The sequence below is a fragment of the Protomyctophum bolini genome, assembly GCF_963924005.1.
Source record: "Protomyctophum bolini genome assembly, chromosome: 18".
Lineage (NCBI taxonomy): Eukaryota > Metazoa > Chordata > Actinopteri > Myctophiformes > Myctophidae > Protomyctophum > Protomyctophum bolini.
This window is the reverse complement of record NC_137879.1, coordinates 20764836-20777254: the sequence shown is the minus strand read 5'-3', so window position 1 is coordinate 20777254 and position 12419 is coordinate 20764836. Positions and strand designations below refer to the sequence as shown.

General features: G+C 41.7%; 2 protein-coding genes across 2 annotated transcripts; one reads left to right on the top strand and one right to left on the bottom strand.

Moving 5' to 3' along the window:
• Window positions 1-1158: 1158 nt before the first annotated feature.
• Window positions 1159-3975, bottom strand: birc5a (baculoviral IAP repeat containing 5a). Its single transcript, XM_080789071.1, has 4 exons — window positions 3797-3975; window positions 3283-3392; window positions 1918-2035; window positions 1159-1427 (listed from the first exon to the last, which is right to left on the bottom strand). The coding sequence occupies exons 1-4, from the start codon at window positions 3902-3904 to the stop codon at window positions 1335-1337; spliced, it is 429 nt and encodes a 142-aa protein (XP_080645197.1). The 5' UTR covers window positions 3905-3975; the 3' UTR covers window positions 1159-1334.
• Window positions 3976-4404: 429 nt separating this feature from the next.
• faap100 (FA core complex associated protein 100) lies at window positions 4405-11643 on the top strand (the record flags this gene model as incomplete). Its single annotated transcript, XM_080790033.1, has 8 exons — window positions 4405-4479; window positions 4633-4751; window positions 4908-5869; window positions 6383-6542; window positions 7699-8623; window positions 8819-8950; window positions 9681-9764; window positions 11262-11643. The coding sequence occupies 8 exons, from the start codon at window positions 4405-4407 to the stop codon at window positions 11391-11393; spliced, it is 2589 nt and encodes an 862-aa protein (XP_080646159.1). The 3' UTR covers window positions 11394-11643.
• Between the last annotated feature and the right edge of the window lie 776 nt (window positions 11644-12419).

Sequence of the window (12419 nt, the reverse complement as noted above, 5' to 3'; positions counted from 1 at the left end):
CGTAACGTACCGCCACTCCGCCAGTGATTTCCTGCTGTAGACGCCAATAAGGATCACCTATAATCGGTCCTTTTCGTATTTCGTAAAAAGATGCTCAGATTGCTTAGCACAACCATTTCAGGTTGAATAAATATGCCAAATGACCGATCATGCGTGTGGTGGTCCAAGGTGGTCCAGAGATTAAAACAGTAACAGAGTAACAACACACCGGTCGATACTGGCTAGGACTAGGAGGCACGAGGTTTTTTGGGCACTGGCGCACAATTTTACGCACCAATCAAGTTTACACCGTGCGTAATCAAGTCCACGGGGCACGGGGTAGACTTTATTTTGAGAGTGAGACACATTTAAGAAACACATTCTCACTCAAACCACACAATGGCTGTTCTAATTCATAGATTATACATCTACTTTTTATAGTCCCAACTTTATTTATGGCCATTATGCTCTATAAAAGAGGCTGTTTGGTAGCCTACGGTAAATAATTCCACCATGTTCACGTGCTTCCCGGATGCTTAATCTAGAGCTTTATTCGACTGCATTTAGCCATGGTAAAATCTAAGAGAGCAGAGAGGGAACTTGAGTAAAGATGGAAAGAGATTCACAGATTCTCTCAGTAGGCTAGAGTGGGAGGGATGGGTTCCTTCTTACTTAATAAAGGCCTATATGTCTATGGGATTTATCACCCGTGTGCTATTTGGATGAACTCTCTAAAAGTCTTGTGACAATTTAATGTGTCTGGTTGAAAGGTGGGGAAAAGGCTCAATCATCAAATATACGCGGATAACCTGGTCATGTCTCTGCCTATACAGCAGTTGCTTATGCTCTGATTATGGACAGCTGTTTGATATCAAGTTTAATAATTAAAGAAAAGTGGTCATGATTATGAAAACTAAAGGATGGAAGGCAGCATTCCCCCCTATATTATTTTAATCATATAATTGTCTAAAGTTCTAAACTATACTACATAATAAAAACAAAAAGTAACAGCTGAGAGTGAGACTATTCTCAGCCGTCTTTGTTTCATGGTAAGGATTGTACTGTAGATAAGGCCACAGCCACCTTTATGGCTTTACATACCCAAAAGCACCATTATCTGTAGGTTATATCATATAACAGAAATTACTGCAATGCAAGATGGTTAAATAAAAGAACATGTTTTTTTTAATCTGTTTAATGGCATTATCAGTAATAAAAAAAACCCAGAATAAACAGACAATACAAGAAAAAAGAACATTATAAATGACCAACCAGAGGAATATAAAGTTATAAACATAAAATTAAAACGTATTAAGAAAATCTTCTGATTTCACTCGAGTAGGCTACATCTGGGGTCATTCTTCATCCATGGCTTTGTTGAGTATAACTGCTCTCTTCTCTTGGGCTTTCTCCTCAAATGTTTTTATTTCAGCGTCTGTTTTTTTGTTCTGTGAATGGAAAACAAAAAAAGGAATCAATCTCAACTATAGTAATGTAATTATACATTAAGTATAGTTTAAGTTTAAGTAAAGTTTATTGTTGTAGTCTAGGTTTAAACAATTCAATTGATTTATTTAAGCCATTAAGAACTGAGGACGATTCTACAAAAAACACACGTTACTATATCAGTGGTGCTGAAACCTTTTCATGTCAAGGACACTCAAAATGATATTTGCCCACTGACCATCTCAAAATATTTTGTAACATGTACCCCCAGAAGCAAAGATTGTTAGTTAAAAATGTTTGTTTTAAAAGAATATATATTCAAAGATTTGCACAAATTGTCACTATTTTTGAACATCCAAAGTGTAAAATAATGACTTTTAGATCAAATCTAAAATGACAAAACAAAAAACTAACTAAAGGCAATATTATAATATGCACATGGACACAGAATTGTAAATGTATTTCATGGTGTACTCTGAGGAACAAACATACCAGGATAAAGTTCAATCTTTCTTTTTCTAGCTTGTAGAACTCCTCCACCGTCAGTTCATCCACTTTCTTTTTCAGGGAAATGAAGTGGCAGCCTTTGGAATGATCTTTATGCTCCTTTCTGGAAAGAAAATAAGACCGTTAGTCTGTTGGTGATGGTGTCGAGTGGACCAACTCAAATTGAGTGATCTCATATATAAACAGTTGCGTACTATAAAGGAACTAAATACATTTAATCAAGTACTGTATTTATGGACTTTTATTTTTTTCACTTTACTGGAGTCATTTTCTTTTCTTTTTTTTAATATATTTTTTATCCCACAATTTTGTAACCCATTTTTCACCCCTGTGTCAATCATCTAATGTGATCCTGGGCTCTACACACCCTCCGCCAACCTGGGGAGAGCAACGGACTCATGCTTCCTTCATGCTTGAGTGTCCAAGTTGCTCCTTTACACCTGACAGGGGGGAGTTTCCCTGGTTGGACATAGCGCGTGAAAGGAACACGTTATTCCAACCAGTTCCTTTCCCCTCCATCAGGCGCCCCGGCTGGCCAGGGGGAGGCAGTTTAGAGACCAGGATTACTGCATGTTTTTGTGAGGGTACCTACCCTAGGGGACACGGGGAGAACATGCAAACTCCACACAGAAAGGCCCTTTCGCCAACCCCGCCTATACGGGTATGGGCACTGATTGATTGATTGATTGAAATCTTTATTAACAGTTTGCAGAATTACAGTACATTTCAAGCACAAACTCAATACAAAGACTGTTAACTGTGAGTGGACGACCCAATTAAGCCTTACACTTGTTTACAACAGGGTCCACATTGTTCAATTCATCAAAACATTTAGAGACAAACAAATAGACACTTCTATGTAGTTAAAGAACAGAACAGGAATTCATCATATAGGAAGCGAAAAGGGAAAAAAAATATATATACAGTGAGGGGAACAGGGGGATAAAAGAGAAGAAAACGAAAGACAGAGTGTAGGGCGCCTGCACACAACACCATGCGTTGATGCCATGTGTGCATATGTGCAGGCACCCAACACCACGTCCATACAAAAACATAGTACAATCCATAGTACAAAGACAGAGTGTAGGGCGCCTGCACACAACACCATGCGTTGATGCCATGTGTGCATATGTGCAGGCACCCAACACCACGTCCATACAAAAACATAGTACAATCCAGATACAAATTCAGCTTTTACAGAGGCCAGTTATCGAATTGCAGCCATCCGGATGACGCGGAGGAGGAAACACGCCGCCAGCACCCACTTTTTCCACCACTGTATATATAAACCGCCCCATAGGCCTATATGATGAGCCCGTTTTGAAACTGTTCAACATAACATTATCTTACACAGGGTCATCCTCTGGCTCCCAGCCCTCCAGTTCTTTTAGACAGAAGAAACACATTGCAGTGTCTGGACTGTTGTCTGACGGGGTGTGGATAAAGCCAGCTCGGGCCATCTGGAGAGGAGAAAGAAACCATAATAGCATGAATAAACAGCTACCACCACGTCTCCAGAGTTAAGCACTTAAGTCAATTTGAAATGAACAAAGGACATTGGACCAATCGATATTAAGAAATCAATGACAGTCTTTCTTGGTCCAATGGAGGCTAGAAGAAAGGTACGTAAGTAAGATTCACAAATAGGGACTCTGGCCAAACTAAAATATTTAGGTAAACTCAGAGCGCCATGTTTAGCCTAGATCGCAAACACTAACATTTGTGCACATTTTCATTATAATTATGTATTTTTTTGGCTTCTAATGGTCTTCGGGTTAGCAGCAGGATTTGCTAGCTTGTATGAGCTAACGTCGCCATAGGCTAATATTAGCAGAGTTTATATTTTAACGTAACGTTAACTCACGTTCTCTGGAGTGCACTCACAGCCTTCATCAAACGGCCACCCGGCGTACGTTTTTAGTCTGTTTTCGTAGAAGTACAATTCAATGTCCTTGTCGTTCGATAGATCCATGTTAAAACGATAAAAATGAACTAAACTAAAACAAAACAGAAACCTTCCAGATCAAAACAGTGGGTGCTAAGGGTGCTTCACTTTCAACGTTTTTGAAAATTCGAGTCCTCTACTTTTGATTGGTCGACCTATGCCTATGACCCGGACCTAAGACCCGGACACACATTCGTTTTGTGTTGTTTCATGGGAAATGTAGTTCTTAACGTTTATTGGACGGATAGGACACGCGCGGAACTTTGCATCCTGTCTCTCTACTGTCAACAAACAAACCATGCATTTGGAACGGAAAGCGCCCTGGTCTCACTTTAATCAATGAAGAATGCAGTTTTGTGTCCCTGGACAATTATTTAATTGATCAGGTCAGATCCAGGCCAGCTAGTTTACAGAGTATATTTTAGAGTGCAGCGTGCGTGGAGGACTACATGGAAGGGAGGTGTGTTGTAGAGACATGGGCACAGTTTGGCTGTCGTTCGTCAACGCGCACGGCTAAAGTTCTGTCTATGGGGACAGATGTGCTGCTGTGTGCCTGTAGCGACGAGGTCCATGTCTTCAATAAGCAAGAGAAAAAACTCACGGCAAGTTTTCTAGCCTATAGTTTTCTCTAATAATCTTGTCTGGATGTATGATCAATCTTAGGTGACATTTGTATCTTTAACTGATACAGGTGGTCCATTTTACATTAGATTTGTTCCTACTAACCTGTTATTTTGCTTTTATTTTTATTGCAGGCTAGCCTCCTGTTCCCTTATCATTTGACAGATGTCATTTTGTGTCCGGATAAGCACAGCCTCTATGCAGTTTGTGACAGTGGCGTTTACTGCGTTAACTTGTCATCTATACTGTCTAGGTAAGGAAGGTGTAAGGACCTCTATGTAGTAACTACAGATCATGATTATTATGCTACAAACAAAAGTCCCAGGCTGTCAGATTGTATCTGTTTCTCTCACACTATTTGTAATTGATGTGTTTTTTAAACTATTAACACTGCTCTTGTCTTCGCCAGGGTTCCGAGCTCCTCGGGTAACCAACCCTCCAGCCTGGCTGTGTTTGAGATATCTTCTGATTGGCTGGCAGTCAGAGACAAAACGGTTTGTTCCTTGCTCGTCGTGGGTACCATTCTGCTGACCCTGTCAAAGAGAGACTCAGCATGGAGGTTTGCTCTGTACAAAATACCCTCCTCAATACAACCAGCAGCTAGTGGGCATGAGAAAGTCACAGAGCTCAGCCTCTCCGTGGTGTCAGATGGTTCTCACGATAACATGGAGCTCAACCAGGGGACTTGGCATGGAAGGCGGCCAGTGTTTACTTGTGTCTATTCCAGTGATAACTCACCACAATCTGACAACTCATCTTCCTCCCCATCGTTGCCCTCATCGCCGCCAAGCAACGGCCATTGCCTCCTGCAGCCGATTCTTTTCAAGCTCCTGTTTGGAGTCGACGTGGCCCTTTCCAAATCACCCATGATCCTCTGCGGTCTGCCTGACGGCCGCCTGTGTTCCTTCCCACTGCGACTCCCGGGATCACGGGTCAGAATTCTACACAGCCTCGAGCAGCCAGTGGTGCTCATTGGAACGTCTATGGTACCATCTGACATGGAAACAGGCACAGAAGGCCCTCAGTGCTTGGTGGTGGTGGGCGGAGAGGGGAGAGTGCTGCTGGTCAGCACCTGTGAGGACGGGGCAGAAGCAGGTGGTAAGGTTGCTGGTTTCACTGAAGGGTTTGTCTCGGGACCTGTTGAGTGTGGCTACGTCGATGAAGACCGCCTCTATTACAGCACTGGTTCAGACCTCCTTACTCTGGACCTACCAGTGGGAGCATCAGAGAGAGCTGGCCCAGGGGGGAGTAATGCAGTGAGCCACAGGGAGAGGCAAAGCCTACCCAGTAAGACAGTAGCATTCCAGAGGCCTGCCAGTCTGAATGTCTATGGAATTACTACCCTAACTGGACCTTCTAAAAGAAACGCAGGTAAACAGATTACATCTCAAACCAAAGACATCATTTGACACTTTGTTCAATGTTTGATATTTTTCTCATTATTACATGACTGCAAAAATATGTGGGAGTTCAAGTTTACGCACCAATAATTTCTCCCACACTTCTACACCTGTAAAATTGTAATGTGACAAATAAAGTTGAAGTTAAATACATAGTACATAAACGTTGGTAGACTTGGTACTGTAACTTTATGGCTAAGGAGAACACTATCAAAAGCTGATATATTGACCAACAGCTTGTGCTTGGCAACTACTAAATTACTGTTCTGTCAACTACTGTTGACAAGTGGTACAGCCGCCCTAAAGCATAGATGATGTTCTTTTTTTTTTTACTCTTTGTTTTTTCTTGGTAAATGTGTATTAAGTACTACCTGTGTGTCAAAGTCAATTGTTATCTATCTTTGTACTGTATTTGTTTTATTTCTTAGGATCTTCATGTTACTTCTTCTTCATACTGACTATTATTATTGCTGTTGTGTACCAGCAGGTGCAGTGCAGCTGGTAGGGCTGTCTTCCAGAGGTAGGCTCCAGGGGATTACCTTGCCACAGAGAAGAGATGACAGTGGCTTACCTAGCCTACCCTCATCACAGGTGGGCCAAAGGATCAGAGACCTGCTGGCAGCCATTGGAGATGTGTGTGACAGGTATATAAGGAAGGCTCTGCCACCCTGAAAGCTTCATTGATGCAAGCGTCACAGTTTAACTTTTTCATAGTCTGTGTGGCTGCACCACAATATTGGTAATTGATTTTAACTATTGTAACGATCCAAATTAAACTGATGTACCAGCACGCACACACACACACACACACACACACACACACACACACACACACACACACACACACACACATGGCGACATTTGGTATGGTGATACCAAATGTTTTGATGCCCCAAAATAGAGCTGTGCTCTGACAGAAATCACTTTGCATCAAAATGTGTTGGTGCGTCCATTTGACTCTTCCAGTGTCAAACAATAGGTGCGTTTGATAATGACGTGTGTGCGCATATATCTTTTCTACGTCCGTTGTCCGAGCATAGACATGGTAACCCCGCCTGCCTCTGATTGGCCTACCGACACTGCCGGCCAAACCAGAGCTTACTCCGAGGTGGAAGATACATGCTGGCAGCTGGATAGTCTGCTGCGAGGTAAGGTTACTCCATGGTGGGAAATATATAAATAATACAACTACGATATACTGCAAGAGAATGACAGCTTGGCACACGCGACAGTAACTTTTATTTTTGTATAAGAGGCAAACTAATTGACCTGATTATTTGTATACATGTGTAAACTTGAAACATTATTGTTCTGTAAAAAGGTCTCTCTCTTTTCCATTGATCTTTTTTAGTATAATAGTATTAGTTTACTACAATTTGATTAATTAATTAGATTAATTCACGATAATCAACACACACAGCCAAATCAAATGATAGTAGGCCTACATACGTGTTCAATCAAAGCAAACGGCACAAAATATATTAGTTTGCCTCTTCTACAAAAATTAAAGTTACAAGTTACTGTCGCGTGTTGCAATTCTCTTCTATTTGAATTATTTCCCACCTCGGAGTACCCTTGCATCTCAGAGGACAGGCAAGACGGGCAGTGTCGGTAGGCCAATCAGAGGCAGGCGGGGCGTTACCATGTCTATGCTCAGACGTAGAATACATATACGCTCATGTGTGCGTCTGATTCTTGCAGTGTGTCAGGGATTATAATTGTATTATAATTGATTCATTGCTGATGAGACAGATTTATAGTACAGCAAAAAAACTTCCATTTTGTCCATGTGAACTCCAGGGCTTCAGTGTTGAAAAGGACCATCCAGGACAAAAATGACATCCTACGCCAACTGAATCAGGTCCTCAACATTAGCTGCCTGATGCTAGCCGATCACAACGGTGAACCACAGATTCCTGTCCAGGCAAAGCCAATCAGATGTCACGCCGTGTCCAGGTGGAACAGGTTGCTACAGCAGGACTCCTTACACATGACTTGTGTTCTGGAGAATTCTAGTTGTTATGTTTTAGAACACGGCTGGTCCTTCTGTGTCACTGTTTTACCTCTCTCCTATTCTCCCGCTGTGGCCACAAAGAACACCTCAAGAACCTTTATGTTCCCCTTTAGTTCTCTCCACCCGGGGGAGAAGTTTGAAGTGTCGTTTCCCCTTGCAGCTGCAGATGATGTCACTTTCCCCATGACGGTGTGCTGCACACTTATCTTCTCGCTGAAAAGCCTTGTGGGTGAGGATGTGCTGTCGAGCCTGCTGGCCCATGGACACACCGTTGCTGGACCCCGTCCGAGATTGGACAGTAGCTGTGTCAGTTTGGCCCTGGAGACGTTGACGGTGGATTGGTTGGATGCTATGCAACTGGGAATAATCTCCACAGATACCGTCACCATGGATACGATCCAAGGTTTTATAAGCACTCGCAGGGGTGGAGCAACTGGCAGACTAGTGGGCGTACAAGAACTCTACTCGGCGTGCATTAGGGTGTCATCAGAACTCCTGAGTACCACAGTGGTGCTGGACACAATTGAAGTGGATCCTAAAAGACCAACACTGGCTCCCACACATCTATGTGTCTCTATGCTGCACTGGCTGCTCTCTCAAAGTCCTGGGAGAGGTGAGATGGGGTCCTGTGCAGACATGAGTGGACAGGGAAACTCGGTGGTCCATGCCCGGGGTCCAGGAGGGTACATGGTCAAACTGACTGCAAAAGAGGTTTGTAGCCAATGTATTTTATCTTGTCTGTGGAAGCACTATAATAAATGTCATTTATTTGCACAGTAACAAAACTGAAAACTGGGTGGGTTACTGGGTTTACTGCTAATACAAACACAAATGAGACCAAAACCTCTTGAAATGAAAATACAATAACAAAAAAGGAATAAAATGCTAAACATATTTGTTCTGCAGGTAACTATAGGTTTAGAAATGGAGAAGGTGGAGAAGGCAGAGATGCCACTACGTGCAGTGGAGGTACAGATTGAAAGCTCCTCAATGGCTGCTGTGTGCGGATTACACCATGCTGTGTTACGCCGTCTACAGGTACACACACTCACACCCACCCACCCACTCTCGCAGGCTGTACAATTAAAATGTGTTATCCTATACTGCAATTTTAGAATATCATTGCCTTGACAATCTTTGAAATACCTATTCAATTTGAAAAAGATTATTTAAAAATAAAAGTCAAGGTGTTGACACAAAGTGTCGTATTTCCTTTGAATTGTGAGTAATAGACTAATAGTTATAATAAATGTTTGTGCTATCTAGTATCTAGCAAAAACAAGCCAATTATACAGCTTTAACCCATTAAGACCTGAAACCGATTCTACAAATGCCTTCTAAATCCATAACAAATGTCAGCTGTATAAGCTCACAGCGTGGCACGAAGTGACTCACTGTGAGCTTGTATATCTGCTATTGTTGAATAGACAATGCTAAATATCTAAAATAGCACAGATGGTTTCCCCGGTTTTAATACAAACACATGTACAGAAATGCACAGTATCGGCCGGGGCGCCTGCTGGCCTAGTGGTCCAGGCGCATGCCACATATAGGCTCTGGCCTGACAGCGTGTCGCGCGTTTGAGTCCCGTTCTCGATCTTTGCTGCGTGTCTCTCCCCTTCTCTCTCTCCCTCTTTCCTGACTATCCTCACTATCAATAAAGGCAAACATTATTATTTAAAACATTTAAAAAAAGAGTATAACAGTATTCAGTAATCATTTTGTCTTTTTTGTCTCCATCTTCTGCCTTTTTTTGTACCTGTTATAGACATTGCTGCAGAGAGCTCCAGAAGAGGCTGTCTCCACCGGAGTAGAGAGGTTGGGTCTGAGGCAGGCTCTACGCAGGGCTGAGGTAAGACATACAGTACTCAGTCCTCTATACATGTAAAGGCCTTAAAGGAACATACTGGTGTCCAGGAAATCATTTGAAATACAACCAAAGAATAAGTTAGCGTTGATTTTGATGTCATAATATCGTTAAGCGTTAATGACTTAACCCAATCCAAGCCATCCACGAGATATCTCGAGGCAAGTTATTATTACCGGGCCACATCTGGGCCATCCCTGAGAAACACGAGATTTGATTAAAAGATATTACAAAATATTATTGGTACCTTTTTTCGCTTCTCTTAGCTTCCGTTGCTAGCCTCCACAGGCCTCCCATTGTAGAAACAGCCTACACCTACATGATATTAATCCGCAGTGCACACGCACAGGGTTATTAGTGGTTTTTCTGCTGAAAAATAAAGTACCATGTTTGGGGACCTTATAAAACATTAATCCAAGCTCGCGATATTAGTCGTCCGCACGTTGGTACACAGCCTAGAGTGAGGCTAGACCACGGATATGGAGGGCTGTCACTTCCGGGTCGGGCGGATGTGGCTCTTTTTCTTTGCTTATGTCACGCATTTCACTGCCACTATAGGCTCACGGTCCTGCCTATTACAGCATGGAATCTGTTAATAAATGGCAACTCTAACAACGAAGAAATTCATGGGAAAATGTTATATGTTTAATGTAAAATATTCCATAAAATGATTTCTCATCAAAATATATTGAAGTACAGCAATACGTGGCAACTTGAGCTACTCTTCTTCAATATTTCATCATGACTTTTCACAAAAAAACAAAAAATAGATTTCATGGGGGGGCCCTATCATGGGGGTGCAAAATCGGTGAAAAACCATTGTGGGTGTTTTGGGATTTTTCTCTAACACACTATCACTAAACACGGGTGAAATTCACCCGAACACCTGCCTGTAGAAAAAAAAACGGATGTGGGCAGGGAAACAAACCTTCCATTTATGATGTCACTGAGCATCATGATGGTACTGAAAGACCCATCCACCTCAGACATCAGCAACATTATGAAAATTGTAAAAATATAATCGTATATAATTGTAAAAATATAATCATAGTACTAGGGTTATATTATATATATACTGTATGGTCGAAGCTGAGAATGGACAGTGCATGTATTGACGCCGGTATGGCCTTTCAAGCATTATCTCAAAACAAAATGTTCCCTCAGTAGAGGCAGCACCATGAAGGTATACACTATACATTCCAACATATTTTGAGTACTGTGTTGAAGTACCCGGTGGCACTTGCTTTTTTTTATCCCAAGTTATGTCACTTGAATCATAAAAGAATATATATATTTAGAGTTTCAGATTTTGTTTAGATGCATGTTTTTTTTCTATCTTTTTTAAATATATTTGTGGGGCTTTTCTGCCTTTATGGGATAGTACAGTGAAGAGTGACAGGAATACCCTCCATTGTGCTGTTAAATCCATATCAACCAGTAGTTACAGTATTACCCGTTTTAACAACTGAATATTCCCATCAGGCCATGTTGCAGCAGCTCCAGCAGTGTCGTACCCCAGAAGCCTTCGGAGTGGTCTCTTCTGGAGGGCAGATGACCCAGTCTCTTCTCAGTGTCTACCGACAGCTAAGAGAGAATCCTCTCCTCATCATTTAATACGTATGATTCTCAATCACACATACACAAACTTAAGGACGTCTTTTTCAGCTGCATTCCTTGTCTTCTTGGCTGCTAATGGACAAATAGGTGAATGTTTACCTCCTCTCGTGATGGTGCATGGTCATGGTAAACTTAGTTTGAGAGATTTTATAGTGGATGCATCCAAACATACACTGTAAAAATAACTAATATTTCAACAACTTGCAGCATGATTTGAGGATTTGTCTCATTTATTAATATATAATACAGTGCATATTGTCTTATTGTCTTCCTCAGTAAGCGCATTACTGCTCATACCGATGCAGCGGCCACAGTAGCATATTGTGCTTATGAAGTAACTTGAATTGAGTAACAGTAACTTATAAAATGTTGAAAACCTCAACTATGGTTAATGAGTGGTTAGTGTCCAAGACTGGGAGGTCAGGCTTCCATCACTGGCCCAGTCATACCAAAGACTATAAAAATGGTACCCAATGCCTCCCTGCTTCACACACTTGGCATCAATTCATGTCCAGGGGGTGTACTGGTACATCAAGCAGCCTCATGCTACAGAAACGGGAGATGGGCTCCTGACCTATGGGCCACATGTCTTGGGATCCGTTGGTTCCCGAGGATACTTACTTACTATGGTACTTACTTGACAATCCCAGTATTCAGATGCTATAAGATGGCAATACTGAAATGAAACATCACTTGTCAATGTCATACAGGGCTTCTTCTTCTTCTTCTTCTTCTTTTTTGTATTATTATTGCTTTTATATATTTATTTATTTCTGTGTTCATGAGAGAGTCAAATAATAAATCTGCACTGAAAACATAACATAAGAACAAATGAAAAATTCATCAGCATCAACTAGTGGTCTGCAAATCAGCACAGTGACTAACTAGTACTAGTACTACCATGCAGGCAGTGGTCTCTATGGTTACTGTCTAGTGTCTACTGTTACTATGAGTGATTGTAGATCGCTGTTCTGTGCTAGAAACCCAATCATTCCTGAATGCTAATAAGCTTAGAAACCCAAT

Bases quoted from the DNA above. Each gene is read 5' to 3' on its own strand.
- birc5a (XM_080789071.1), bottom strand. From the start codon at position 3,904: ATGGATCTATCGAACGACAAGGACATTGAATTGTACTTCTACGAAAAC. The intron at 3,393-3,796 runs GTGAGTTAACGT...TCTCCTCTCCAG, and splicing joins GTGAGTGCACTCCAGAGAAC to ATGGCCCGAGCTGGCTTTAT. The intron at 1,428-1,917 runs GTATGTTTGTTC...TTCCATTCACAG, and splicing joins AAAGATTGAACTTTATCCTG to AACAAAAAAACAGACGCTGA.